Source organism: Plectropomus leopardus, chromosome 18 (assembly GCF_026936395.1).
Source record: "Plectropomus leopardus strain MGB_pleo_1.0 chromosome 18, ASM2693639v1, whole genome shotgun sequence".
Lineage (NCBI taxonomy): Eukaryota > Metazoa > Chordata > Actinopteri > Perciformes > Serranidae > Plectropomus > Plectropomus leopardus.
In genome coordinates, this window is record NC_142193.1 from 24574281 (window position 1) to 24589997 (window position 15717).

General features: G+C 39.6%; 1 protein-coding gene across 1 annotated transcript in view; it reads right to left on the reverse strand.

Annotated features, from left to right (window-relative positions):
* Positions 1–14704, reverse strand: part of mgat5b (alpha-1,6-mannosylglycoprotein 6-beta-N-acetylglucosaminyltransferase B) — a 98392-nt gene extending 83688 nt beyond the window's left edge. Inside the window, exons 1-2 of the mRNA XM_042504442.2 lie at positions 14296–14704; positions 12812–12924 (exon numbers count right to left, since the gene is read on the reverse strand). Of these exons, the coding sequence (XP_042360376.2) occupies positions 12812–12924; positions 14296–14363 (181 nt within the window). The 5' untranslated portion in view covers positions 14364–14704. The remainder of the gene's footprint in view (positions 1–12811; positions 12925–14295) is intronic.
* Positions 14705–15717: the final 1013 nt, after the last annotated feature.

Genomic DNA, 15717 nt, shown 5'->3' on the forward strand with positions numbered 1-15717 from the left:
TAGTAAACAGTATGTACCTGCCCTCTAGCCGTAGTTCTCCACCAGATCGTCAATCATGCCATCCCTGTCACAAGCGGTTTGTGCGACACAACAAGGGAAGGACCAAACTGCAGAGAATCCAGGCAGATAGGCACCGAATCAGAGATTCATTGACAAAGTGAAGGTGCATGTATATTTTCAAGCTCACGGGCAGGCAGGTAAAAGAATCATGAGGCAGGCAGGTGTGAATTGGGGAGGCAGGCCAAACAGGCAAACAAATCCAGAGAGTAAGGCTGGTGAGCAGGTAAGGGACAGGCAAAATGTCAAATGCTGCGTTAGAGACAACCCGTAACTCAAACATTTCCACCCTCTGACAAGAAAAAGCACAACAGAACATCACTTTTACGCCACTTGTAAACTAGGGGCAAATCCATCCAACCTCACTTCATAGAGACGCAGGTATCCAAGGTCACACAACAAAGGCAACACCTCTTGAATCGCACATTGTAAACAGTGAACCATCAGCTAAAAGACAACGTAAATTATATTTGCCTGTATTTAATTAAACTTATTTATACTATCTAGAGCTGCACAATATTGGATTTTCTTTGCCGATATGCAATATGTTGATGTGTAACAACTCATTTGGCCAATTACAATTAATTAATATACCTCTTTATCTGTATGCCTGTGCACCAGTTTGTCTCTGTGTTCATGTATTGTCATTTATTTACTTGTTTATTCTATCTCAGTTTAGAGTCAGTTTAAATTTTGTCATTTATATTCTTCATACCTACTTGTATCATACTTGTATATCTTTCAGATATGTTGTTTTGTTACCTGTGCTGTATTACTCACCTGATGTTTTGTACATGTTCACTTTGTCAATTTAACAAAAAAAAAAGAAATCTGTTTGTCATAGCAGCAGAAATCAGCATGTTGGCCAATTCTGATATTTTATCTTAAAGCCAATATCAGACAATAAAGATAATTAATAAAAGTGCTGATATTATGATACATCCTTTATACTATTATATATTCAAACCTGTTCTGCATGTAAATTAATGTCAAAATACAGTATATCACCAGTGTTTTCAGGTAGCTCGTTATGGTGAAGAATCTCTGAAAGTTATCTTCTCTTCACAAAAGTTATTCAGTAAAATGTTCAAAATGACAACAAAAATAAATTTAAATCATGAGGAAGCATACAACGCATGAACGCAAAAACGGATTGGAGTAGGTAGGGAGAGGATGAAGGGGGTGGTTTAGGAAAGTGCTCTAGTGAATGGCAATGAAACAGTTTAGGGAATTGGGAATGTAGCTGAAGGGAAGGACAGAATGTGAGCATCCCAGCAGCCTTAATGTCTGAGTCTTTTGTCTGAATTCAGCTCTGTCTGCGAATAATGCTTTTAAGTCCTCACCCAGTTTTACTGAGCCACTGCAGCTGAAGCATTTCACATGACTGACAGATTATTATTTTGTTAAACTTCAAAAGTTCCCCAGAGAACATCTGCTTGGATATAAGTGTTACAGGTCCAAGTCAAACAGCGAGAGGCGCCAGTGCTGTTATTGATCATTCCTTTTGTGGTTCATTTCAATATCAAAACTGATGTCACAGATCACTTTAAAGCAACACAACTGACTGAATATCTTGTATTAGTCATCACAGATTCTGTGGTTCAGTATATTTTATTCAAAGCTCAAAACAAAGTCAGAATCAGCAAGTCCTTCAACTGGAAGCTGAGTTTGGTGTTATGATAGTGGCACTCAATTGATTTATAGAGAGTCACAAATGAAGTCATATTTACAAGACAGAGTGGCAGTACATCTCACCACCTGGCCCTCATGCAGCGTGAGGAATTAGACGCTGCTTGACATTATCTCAGAGGGTGGCTCTGCACACAGTGTCTCACAACACTGGGCTTATTCTACCACCAGCAGCTCCGACATTCAGATGATGTGTTTAATCTCTGCACAAAGTTTGTCTCATCACTTCAACTGCAGGTGCTTAAAATAATGTCATTTATTCTCTTTTAAGATAAAAACCTGAATACCTGCTGAGTATGAGAAACATAGCATGCTGCTTTAATGAACATTTTTCTTTAAGTGAGGACAATGCAGCAGCGCTTGACTGGCATTCGCACACATAGCCTAGACACACACATACACACACACACACACACACACACACACACACACAACTATACAAAACTGCCAAAAGTACAACAAAATAATGGATGCAGGAAGGAAACAATACCATTGCTGCAACTGCATTGTCTCAAGGGGCCGTTCACCCTCAAATCAAAAATACAGATTTTTTTCTCTTGCCTTTAGAGTTATTAAATCCAAAGACCTTGTTGTTGGAAGTTTCATATACAAAGTATTTTCTTTTGACAGAATAACATCTGCAAACTATATCACCTCACAGAAGGAGAGGTGCATCTACTCATGGATGAGAGGCTCAGGCTCCTAACAGCATGGCATGTAAACATTAGTGGGCTCCTCCTCAGTGGTGCAAAGTGAGCTAGCAGAAGGTACAAGCTTCCTCTTGTGCAGTAATAGAGTTGGTATAGTTCAGTGGGAAGAAGATAATCACTACTAAGGTTGTTTCTAACAACGAATTTCCCTTTTATCTTTAAACTGAGTTTACACTTAAACTAGTTGACTAGACTTAAAGTAAGAAAACACTTTTACTAGAGAGAAGACAGACATCTGTACGGTCGATATCTCCAACACTCGGCAACTCCCACCAAAACAACATACTGTAGTTTATTAAAAAAAAACAACAGGTGAGAGGAAATATATGTATTTTTGACTTTGGGGAGAACTGTCCCTTTAAATCTGCAGAAAACTGAAATGTCCAACTTAACCAGAAAAAATCCCACACTAACATTGGCAAAAAGTGTAGGAGGGGGGTCTACTGTTAGATTAATGGAGACATTTTGGCAGTCAGCAGAATCCCGTCAAATTTATAGCTTTATAATACTTCACAGTACTTTTTTTTTAACAAGCTCAATAAAATGGAAATGCATTGTCTTTACATTTTATAATTTATTCATCAAAAATTGATTATAGCTGAGTGTCATGTTTGATTTATATTAATAAATATATTTCTCTTTCCCACTGGCATAATTCAGAGGCAAATAAATAAATCCTGTCATCCTTGATATGCATGTTGGCTGGCTAGTTTTCTCAGAGAGGGGCCTCAGGGTCACACCTCTCTGTCTAACCCATCACCAGGATAAATGTATGTATTTCCTCCTGCACTGCACTGCACTCACTCTCTCTCTCTCTCTCTCACACACACACACACACACACACACACACACACACAGACGTCCTTTCACTACCAAATTCATTACAGAGAAGACTGATTGAGATTGAGTTTCTCTCCTCCTTTTGGCATGGAGGCAAGTGACAGATCGAGGCGCTATTAGAGCAGAAAACCTCTGTCACTTCTCCTCTGTGCAGCTCCAGCCTCTTATTGCACCTGACAGCCTGAAAAAGGGAAAACTACCTGCACCATTTTTAAAAAAAAAACAAAAAACGTGGTTCTCTAGCTTCAATTCAAACCTAAATCAGTCTTTTTCTTTGGTTATCTCTACTGACCGTCCCCATAGTCTGCAGATGTAGACCAATGGGTTTAGTTAGAAGCATGGGGATGTTTTATTAAACTGCACACCAAAAAACTGCAGCCTTGATTCACCACAACTTTACACTCTGGTATTTCATACGAGCACACCTGGCAACTCAGAAGGTGAGCAAAGGCTGACTCAGGCTGCTAATATACCCTTATTAAAAACACACACTCCTCAATTCGCCCAGAACCACACGAGTGTCACAGCACGCAGTCATTTTCCAGGACGGGAGTTTAGTAGTTTTATTCTCTTTTAAGCTCTCACGGCTCAGACTGTGCAGGACCATAAAAATATGATGAGCATTTGCATAAACATATTTCCTGTTTGCACACAGACAATGCTTTCATGAATGCAAAAGAAACAACGAGAATAGAAAATGCAACCTAAACCAAGTCTGGAAGTGAACTTCCTGACCCAGTTTGCATTTCACCCTAAATAATGCCTGCTCAACAGTACAAGCACTCCAGAAGAGGCCAACACCAACCTGCCCAAAAAACCCACTTTGAATGTACCAATGTGTAGGATTTGGGGGGACATATTTGCAGAAATCAAATATAACCTAATAAATATGTTTTCTTTAATGCATAAATAATTACCTAACTCTACTACAGTAGACCAGAACAGACACCAAACACTAGCTCTGGATGGGTAATTTGCATTTTGGTGTTTTCGCATCAGCCAAAGTAGATACCAGCCCCTCCACAATGAGCAGTGTCGGAAAACCACTGATTTTTTAAAATGTGAAACTGCTTAATTCAGTGTTTTTGCCTGTCTAAATCACATCTGGAGATCAAGTTATCAGAGAAAAAAGGTGAGAGCTACAAGACATTGTTGACCAAGTGTGGGTCGATTCAAGTTTAAATACTGAGTAGACTATATGTTAAAGAAAACATGAACAAATTGACAGAAAATGGATTAATGGCAACTATTCTATTAATCCAGTAATAGTTTTAGTTATTCTGTGAGAATTTAATGATTTTCTTTGACATACATGATAATAAACTGAGTAGCTTTTGATTTTTGGACTGATGGTTGGATGAAACCTCTTAAGATGTCACACTTTGAGCGCTGACAAAATACACAGGGCAAATTTCACTATTTTCTGGCATTTGACGAGCCAAACAGAATAGGAGAAACACTGATTTGTAACTTTAATCTGCTTCATTCAGTGTTTTTTACAGATCTAAATCACCAGGTCCGTTTGTTGTAGAGAGGAGGAGACCTCTGTGGATAAATAGGTGTCTGGTAAAAATCTCCTGAACGTCTGGAGGTAAGCACACATAAATTCAGAGAGGGACAAAGAGTCTGTGATGTGCTAAACAGCATGGGTGAAAAACTGATTTGTAACATGGAATTTCTTTTTTCAGTGTTTTTACCAGTTTAAATCACCTGATCCATTTGTTTCAGAGAGGAAGAGACCTGCTGATAATTCTGTTTTACGTAAAAAACTCCTAAACAAAAACCAAAGAAAAAAATCCTCACCACTAGATGCCTCTAAGTCCCCCCTGAATTTGACACACTGGACCTTTAAGAGCACATTGTGTTGTCACTTTCGAAATAAGTCCCTGTGTTACTTTTGTATTGATTACTTTGAAAATAATTGCGTTTCTGTGTGTACTGCGTGTCCACACTTCATGACCACACTCAGATAAAGGTTATAACGTTGCAGCGGCTAATTTAAAGAAATAATCAAAACTCTAGTGCTTAATTTCCCACCGCTATCCCCAGGAGACAATTTAATCAACTGAGGTCTACTCCAACGATTCTGCACACAAGACCAACAGTTTTTTCTCAAGTCAATTCTGCAATAAGCAGCAGTGGTGACAACAAACAAAATACATAAGAAAAATCTATCTAGTCCAAAATGCGTTTATTGTAATGCTAAACAATAAGAGCAAAACCAGCCATGATGTAGCTCAGCCTCAGTCTTAAATGCCGATCAAATGATTCTTTGAATAAAAGATGCTAAATGCCACGAAGCCAAAAACAATAAAGCAATCTGAGCTGCAGACAACATGTTTGCAGTTAAAGCTGGTAACTGGTTATCTTGGTGAAAACAATCATTAAAACCCCTGTTGTCACAATCAAAGAGAAAATCACTGGTCTTTCCAGCAGCTGACAGGAGCAACTGGCAGTCATCTTTTATTCACGCCTCTTTTTTTTTTTTTTTGTCAAACGTAGAGCCAGGCATTCAGCAGCATATTCATTCCAACTCTTCTTAACTACCGTTGAAGTTGCATCTGTAGCAAAGGTCAGTTTGTTTTATTCATAACATCTACACGCGCTGCGGTCGAGCGCCTCTATTTCAGGCAGATTACTTATCCCATTTTTCATTCAAACAAAGTGGTGCAGTTCACAGCTTTGATAGACCCGCAAACGCCACACCCTTACAAAGAGCAATGTCAGAAAAAGACTCATGCATCACATAGTGGCGACTGCTGAGCCATGAAATAATTTTTAAAAAAAGTTCTGCCAGGGTATGTGAAAGGATCGGAGTGCACAGGATACTGCACACGATGCTCCTTCCACACCTGACGCTCTACTACATGACTCAGCGATGGATTAAAACTTTGTGGGTAAAGCAGGTTTACTTTTACATTTAATCCTGTCGAGTTTCAGCCATAAAAATGTAGTTGGAAGTAGTTGCTTTATTATACTTTCCAGAGCAAAAACACATTTGGGAGGAAATATTTATCAAACACAATATCTATAAAGGGGCAAATACTGGTTGAGATTAATGGTGTAGCACCAAATTCTTGGCCCCATGCATGAGCATGTCTCTCTCACCCACCTTTTGAATTATTATTTTTTACAAAGTCAGTTTGCTTTTTTTTCATTTCCTTTTTGTCTGTAGTTTTAGGGACCCCTTGTGCAAGGGTGGGCTAAACCATTTTGCGTCTTTAAAGGCCAGGTAAAGCATAGTCAGTGATTTCTTTCTAAACACATTCTAAATGTTAGAAAATACTTCGAAAACATGTGACTTGAAACTGTGTAGTACTGCATTGTGGAGTTAGACAGCTAAACTGTTTTCACCGTTTCTGTGTCCTGGATTTGTTTTTGGGGTGGGCCTAAAAGCATGCTCAATGACACGCCAGAGCCATGCTCAACTTAAATCCCTCCCCCACTAATGAAGAACGAGACGCCGTGCAGCTACACACTCTCTTCAGCAGCTTAACCAGTTCACAGTAACATACACACACAAACTGAAGAACAAAACTCTTGTTCAGCTGCCAAGAGCAACTAACGTCAGCACAAAGCGCACACTGATTTGAGCTAAAAAGACTGTAAGAAATGTTGGTGACAGATATTCTGCTTGTGTTTGTATCATTGTGGCATTTAACAGACTTGTTCATTCATGTAATTATCAGACTGTAAGAGCTGAGAGGGCTTGCAGTAAACTCCTCGCTCACACACAGGGTGAACAGAACAACACTAATAAAGTAAAACGTTACGACCTCTGATGTTGGTTCTAACCATAACGTAGTTTCAGCTCCCTCAGCAGATAAACCTCCAGTGTTTCAAAGCAGATACTACTGCTCACTTTGTTACGATTTGTAAACCTAGTTTTAAAGACCTTTTAGATTATAAATACTTTATTTATGATGGTTTTGTTTGTTAGGATAGTCCCTTCTCCATTTTATTTTGTAAATATTGTCTTGTTTTATTGTCTATGGACTCGTCTATGAGTCGCGTCTTGAATTGAATTGTATTGAATTGATATTTCAAATTTGGCTGTATGGTTAATAACACATTTTTCTGTGGTGTGACAGACTCATCACACATTTCTTTTTGCTTTGCCGAACTTTAAGGGGTGAGGGGGGCCTCAGAGAGCTTCCACTATTTTTTTTTTTTACATTTTTAGTTAAAATTATTTGTCAATTTTTAATTCAGAGCCAAAACCAAAGTTTCCATTCCAGCCTTTTTACGGGGCCCCCTCCCATTGGGACTCTGGACAATCAGCCAGGGCCCGGAGGGCGTACTACGATGCCGGTTCAAATTAAGGGGATGGCTTTGGAAAAAGGAGAACAGAAAGATGCAACACTTTGTTTGCCTGCAGCAAAACATATTTTCCCATCACTTAGAGAACTAAAAAAAGAGCTCAGGTAATGGAGCTTGCAGGTAGGAATAAAGAACGCATTAACATCTGAACCATTTAGTCTTGCTCCAACCAGGGTAAAACCTGAAAGCGTCCTAGGCCCATTTCTCCCTTTGTGGCAAAGCTGCAATAAGACCCCTGTGGTAACAGGACACACTGTGAAGGTGGTCTTCAAAGAGCTTATTAGAAAGCTACAGTAGACCTCTGGAGCCTTTAAGATATCTAGGATCAAACGCTTCCCACTTTCATGCCTCTCACTCTGGTAGAAATCCCTTCCCTCTGCCCCCCCCCACCTCTATTACTTCTCCTCCACATCATTAGCTTCCTGTACTTTCAAAAGGAAGTAATGAAGGAAATGCATGCATTTTAATACTGGATATATGGCTTGGTATCAAAATGCAACTCAGTAGTATTCTGGGCTGTAGAGTGTCAAAGAGTGCAGCACTGTTTTATACACAGAAATCTATAACTCTGCGGAAAATAGAGCATGTTTTTGACAGTGCAGACCTGAAAAGCAGCTATAAGCGTCTTTTTAAGGTGAGATTTTTGACAAATATAATACAAAAACAGGTAAGACAGACTGAGCTGGAAAAACATTAAAACAAAGAGGCAGAGGGAGACGGTAAGGCAGAGAGGGGAGCGAGAAACAGAAGGCAGCAAGACAATAATTACATATTTTTCTTCACACCTTTTGCTCTTCAGGCAATCGTTGCCAGTCACAGACGAGCAATAAACATGGGGGAGTGGGTTCTCTCAGCTCTGCCTGGCCATTTTGTTTACCTTTCAGATGCAAAACACTGTGCATGGTAAAGCGCCTCCACTATCTTTATGAGTTTTTTACATTTTCTCCATGTATGTTCCAGGTGCATGTGCACATGTACACGTGGGTTATATGGTCTTAGTACAATATCACCATATTTCAGGATATTTGTTGCAATATATGCACAAAATATGGAAAAATATCATATTATTAATTTCAAGAACAGGAAATTAATACAAAATAAGTGTTGTAGATTTATATGTCAGCATAAACATAACAGTTTGCCTAAAAATATTTAGCGAAACCTAAATCTCTCATTTACTTAGTTTGTAACAGTACCTGAGAGTGAGATTCAGAATCTGTATAAAATATAAATATTACAACAAATTAATCAACCACAAATTACACATCTAAGCAGTTGACAAAATAAATAAGTATCCTTGACTCTTATAAATAGTACACATATTGCGTGTGTCACGCAGCAATGACCATCAGACCTGGCCGCACACACACAGACCTGTATTTCTTTTGACAGGCTCTTAAGCTATAAAGACTATCAGAAATTCAAATATACATAGTTTTATGACAGGCTTTTAAGAAATTACCTGATGACCCCGATTACTGCATGCACACTGCGAGAGAACAGACACTATGCTGCTGCCAGAGGAGCCGCTGACTGAGTTTACTCTGAGCGTTAAGTCACTCAAGGAGCCTGAAAAGTCCGGAGCTGTTCATAAACCATTCTGGACGCCCAGGCCGAACAAAGTCACTCAGATACTAATAAAAAAAAACATGCTCTACCAAACATTTGATTTTGGCCTTCTATGGTAAAAACTGTGAAGCTAAGGAAGTTGAAATTGACTATTTGCTATTGCCGTTAAACAATACATTTAATGCTTTCTAATATAAATATATACAATGAAAACATTTCATAAGTATGATTTTTTACTGTCTAACAACAAGTTTTACCAAAGTTGTCCTTTTGTGGTAAAAATTGTGATGTTAAGATAATAAATTTGCATTTAAAAAAAAAACCACACAAAAAAACCCAGATGAATATTCACTGTTGCTAATACCATATATTTAATATTACTCCATCATACTGTATAATTGGTAAAAGAAATCATATTAACATGACTTTTTTCACAATTTCTGAGATGTTTTAAAAGTACTGTGATGATAAATATGCACAGAAATAATATTAGTCATGCTAATATTACTAATTCCATGGTCACAAATTGATATATGTTGGTATACTAGCACATTACAAGCATTATAAAAGTAAATGTTTTGTAATTTGGATATTTTCTTTTTGTTTCACCATTACAATGAATGGGCATCCTAACTGCATGGTAGAGGCCTATATTTAAAAAAAACTATGGAGTATGTTGAAAAAAAATAAAATTACAGCCCTATGGATATAACAGATGCCAAAGAAAAACAGTTCCACAGCTTTTTTTCTTGGGAAGGACTTTCAAGGGAAATTAATTTTTCTTATCATATTGAAAATTAGACCAGTATTACCATGACCAACATGATATGGTACAACCCTAGTCCACAGCACAGGCGGGATGGGTGTGTATTATCAAGTTGCTGCTCCGCTGAACAATTCATCCCTGCTCATTTATTACGCTAACTCTCCGTGCTGCTAATCCTCATTCCCAAACATGTTCACAAACACACGTACACACACACACAGGGTGAGAATTAACATGACTTGAGTCTCCCTGGTTAGCAGCGAGTCAGTGCTTAATGAGCTAGAGGCCGAATGCCTTCCCTTTACTGCAGCCCGTTAGCGGTTAATTAATCAGACAGCTCCCATTTCTTCACCCCCCCACCCCACCCCACCCCCGTATCTCTCTCCTTCACCCCAACCATCTTTGCATACACTATTTCATGAATGGTTGAAAGCCTTGAAATTGTCTCCCATGATGACACCTGCTGCACCTCGCTACAACACCCCTGCATTACTAGAGAATTACATGGATTTACCCCAGCAATGAGCCGATATTTCAATAATAACAGAGTACAATCAGGCAGGGAAGTCGGTCAAAAAATAATTCATCTTGCACAACAAACAACCACAGGGCGACATGCCGTTCACTGATTGGCCCAGAGATGGACTGCATTATTCAGGAGGGGATGAAATAATTACTGTCACCTCATTTGCATTGCTTCTTCCCGTGCCAGCTGGTATCCGTCACACACGATGACACGCAGTGTCAATGTTGTGCCAGGCGGCGATAAAAAGGTGAGAGACGAAAAGTCCAAAAGCTAACTCTGACTCTCCCAAATGGCTAGTGCTGTAGTGGTTTATATGCAGAGGCACAAAGCGCAAACACAGAGGACGTGCTGGGAAAGATAACAACTTCCTCTCAGGGAGGGTGTCTCTGCAATTGTTTGGATTGTTTTTTTTGATGTGGCTTTGATTGGTTTGATCTCTGCAAAGCCAAGGTCAGTGTTGCTGAATACATATGAGTCGCCATTTGGACTTTTTAAGATTAGATTTGTTAAAGGAAGTTACCAATCAGCTTTTTATCAAGGAAAACATGTTATATAACCAGAATACGATCACATGTGCTTTCTGACAGCTGTCGATAACAAACAAATGCAACACTGTTCCATGTTACATTTAACATCCGTAATTACTGCTTTACTGTCTTTTAGACATTTTATATACTATTAATACAGAAAAAACAGGCTAAGTACACCTGTGTGGCACTAACATTATTATAACACAGGACATTTGCCCCCGGTCATGGATGGATTATTGTACGAGCCGAATGGGCACGGTACCAAGGGCTCAAAGTGTCAGGGGCCCCCTGGCCTTCAACTGCAAAATGTCACTCATACTAACACATGCCAACCAGGCAAAGACACAGAATGACCACAAAGAGATGCAAGAAAACTATCTAGAGTCACAAATTTACTAAGAAAGAGTGCAAGTTAATGGTAAATGGACTGTACTTGTACAGTGCTTTTCTAGTTTTCTTGACGACTCAAAGCACTTCCACAATACATTGTCACATTCCTCCATTCACACACACATTCACACACTGGTGGCCGAGGCAACAGTACAAGGTGCCACCTGCTACTCAGTAATCATTCATACGCAGTCACACTCGGATGATGTGGCATTGGGAGCCATTTGGGGTTCAGTATCTTGCCCAAGGATACTTTGACATGTCACCCGGACGAGCCGAGGATTGAACCGTTGACCTTCCGGTTAGAGGACAACCCGCTCTACCTCTAAATCCCAGATTACCACAAAGAAACACAAAATGACCACAAGAAGACACAAAATGACCACAAGACAAAATGATGAAAAAAAGTCACAAAATGACTGAAGAAGACAGACAAAACCATTGCAAAGTCTGTGCCTTTTGCATGTCTGTGCCCAAGGGCCCATTGTCTAATAGTCTGCGCATGCCCTCAGTAACTGACATGCTGCTCTGTAGCAGTATGAAGCAGTGGAATCTCATGCGAACCATCAAATACATGGCATTCCTGGATTTAAAGCCCATTTTGTGAAGAAAGATTTTTCAGGACAATGCTCGTGTTACCACCCTTATTTGAAATGATTATTTTACAGATATTACAAGCAGCACTGTTGTCAGCGTTCTTAGTGAATGAAGGCATGCTTTGGACCATTTCTTTCTCTCTGCCATGACTCCTTCTTGCTGCAAGTTTCCGCAGCACACAAGCAACAGTTTGACATAATTTTTTTGCAATGTGCAACTGTCAGAAAAACATGCCAACAAAAATAAAAGGAAATTTCGTAAGCTCAATGGCACAAGATTCCCATAGATCGGACAATCTGGATCTGGTTCTCAATACCCATCCCTCATCCTTGCTGCCAGATTAAGTCATTTTTGCAGTATTACAGTTTTGCTTATTTCAGCTTTAAGGGGAATCCCACTGGTCAACAACTTCCTCTACATCATACTTTTAATATATCTGCATGAATGCATACAGCATTAACATAACCAACATGTTAGGATTCACAAAACGATAGCTTAAAACCCATCACAACCTCTAAAACTTTCAGCTGCTAGTACTACGACTAAAAATGAGTTCATGCGGGTCAGAACAAGGTCGTGTGGGCACTGAGCAGAGATGAAAGCAGGAGTAAAGAAAGATGGAGCCTCTCTGGGAGACATGTACCCCCCAACGCATTCATGATGAGCAAAGTGAGCAGGCCTGTCAGCCCCCTGGCAGCAATCAAGGAAGCCCCATGAAGCTCTCAGCATGTCTCCAGCCTGTTCATTACCAGCGCAGGGCACAGCCACCGGAGTCCGAGGCAACCAGAGCAGCACTGACGTGTAACTGCAGGCTTACCTTCGGCTCGCACCGTGAAGGGGGAATCTCCGGGTCGCTTGGCTGAGAACTGGCCCCCGAGAGAGGTCATCAGAAAGCACAGACTGAAGAAGCCAATCCCCACCACAAAGATCCTGTAGGACATAGACAGAGACGATTGGGGGATTAAATGACAAGAGCATGACAAGGTTAGAGCTCTTGAGAGAAAGAGTACAGAGGACAGAGGAGGGTGAGACAGGAGAGGGAGAAATTATGAAACAGGGCATGTATGACAGAGACTTCACTTCACAACTCTTAAGTCCTCTGTGAGGCTTCGTGGAGCGTGGACAGATTTCTTGTAAAGTTCATATTGTACCAATCAACTCACACAAAGGCGTTGTGTACTCGCTCAACTGTGTCATCTCAAATGAACCATTATATGGATGAGTTTTCACACTGTGCTCAGTGAGCTAACATCCAAAATAAAAAGCATTAAATTACAGGCAAATGGTTGCATTTTGGAGAACACACAGCAAACAAGTCACACAGTCTCTCCAGCTCTGGAAAACAAATGCTTTGGACCGATTAGCTCAAAACAGACCCGTCTGGCATGTTCCACGAGTCAAGCTGAGAAAATATTTTGGAGACAATCCTTTTTTTATAGCGAGGAACTGCAGGACAGATTGTCTCACTTCCATTCTGAGTACCAGGGCTTGCTTTCTTGAATTTTTATAAGGCTGAAATCTAACATCAGAGTGGCTGCAGCCACTCAGCTGGACCCTATGTGCGTGGAGGTGCCATATTATTATCCAATATGTGAGGTAATGGTGAAAAGCTGGGATTTTATGTGCAGGGAAGCATGCACAGTGGGAGAAAACATATGAGACCATCCACTGATCTGTGCAGCCTGTGAGTTACTCATCATAGTAAATCAGGTCTGGAGCCCTGACAGGGAGCATAATGTGGAACACCACTTTATTCACTCAGAAAGCTGTAAAACATCAGGCAACTTTACGCCTCAAAGAGTGACTCCCCATTCTGGCACGGACACCATCACTACAGTGGCTATTCCTAATTTCTTCATGCTAATGAGCCCTCCAGCTTGTTCACAACCTATCTGGTCAAACTGGGGAAGTTTTAATGAGTTTATAGCTGCTTGAGCTGCTTTCACTCCTCTCCAGCTGCTGCTGGTGTTGGAAGTTTTAGCTTTGTAAGCAAATGTTAATTATGGGCACAGCAGGCATCGCGTTGTTCCAATTAATGCCAATGGTGTGAACGTACAATGCTTTGCTCTACAGTAGAGCACAGCCATAAACCCAAAATGCATAAAATGTTTAGCAATTTGCAGCTTTACCTGAATTACTTTCAGTTTCATCATATGTTTGTTTCATTATTTTATGGTGCAGAATACAGAAAAATCGGCCATAACAATGTAAAAAAATAAAAAGAATCCAAAGCAGTCTATTGTTATCATTTATCATGCCACAAGATATAGAAAATGTTTAATAGATCCAACATGTTCTTACCTGAATGGTTTGAAAGTGAGAAGACATCTCCTCACCATAATGGAAAGCTCTCCGCTGGTTACGATCATTTTCCACACACGTAGAAAGCGCCGGGTCTCCTTACCATTGTGCGAGTCTGTGTGACAGCCAGCGTCAAAACCATAACTTTCAAACCAGTATGCTGAGGACTGACGGAGTGCGTGACGAAGCAGGCAACTTCCCAGACCGACAGCTGCCCGTGCTGCTGTGTGTCAACAACTTCAGCGGGAATCCCGCCGGTGCGTCCTGCAGAAGCAGCGGTAGTCCTCCTTCCCGGTTCTACAGAGGAAAAACGCAAAGAAAAAAATGTGTGACTGTTTTTAATCAATTAAATCCATGACACTTTTGGAGATACAGCGGCATCGGGCGCAACACCACATGACTGCTGAGTTCCTCGTATTCTTCTGAGTGGACGGCGCTCTGACTCTCCTCTCATGGTGAGAGTGACTCTATGGCTCGTTTGCTGATAGCGCCATCTAAAGACAGACTACTGGAAAATGAAACAATTGTTTTTGCGGATATTTTTCTCCAAAAGAAAGAGACCGTGGATGAAGAAACAGACGACAGGCCTGATAATGAAAGCGTCTTTGTCTAGTATAAGTAATTAAAATGTCTATATATATATATATATATATATATATATATATATATATATATATATATATATAAGGTCAAATTATTGCCCAATATTACTTCTTTACATGGCAGATTAATGGCAGTGAACTAATCATCGTGACATACATTGATCTAATATAGTGGCAGACTAGATCACTATCACTATTCATTTATTTATTTTATTGTTTTAGTTGTTCACTTATAGGCAAGACAGGGCAGCTTTTTTGAATAGCACATTTTGTACAACAGCGCAATTTCAAAGTGCTTTCCAGAGCAAAATACAAAACATAATCAATGATACAGATTTACTTTGAAAGAGTAAAGAGACAAGATGTAAAATGTAAAAATAATTACTTAATATTTTTTAAAAAGTTAAATAAAAAATCACAATTTAAAATAGCAAAAGTGCAAACAAGGGATGCAGAGATAAAAAGATTATTTAAAATTATATAAATCCAGTTTAAAAATAAGTTTGCAGTCATTAGTGGGTGGAGAAAGCAGTGTAAAAAAAAGACATGTATAGCATATATTAACGTATTGTTTCGTCCTTTCCTGTAGTAACTTCATTTTATTCATCTAGTATTCTTTGTTCTATGTTATCTGTAACTTATGTTGCTCCCTGTCTTTGCTAGGACACTTGAAAAAGAGACTTTAATTTCAACATTTCTTTCCGGTTAAATAAAGCATGCACAGTCTTTAAAAATACATTAAGCACCATTTTGATCGTAATATTGTAAAGTAATTGTACCTGTAGGGGTTTCAGGACACATTTCAGCACCGCGGACAGCT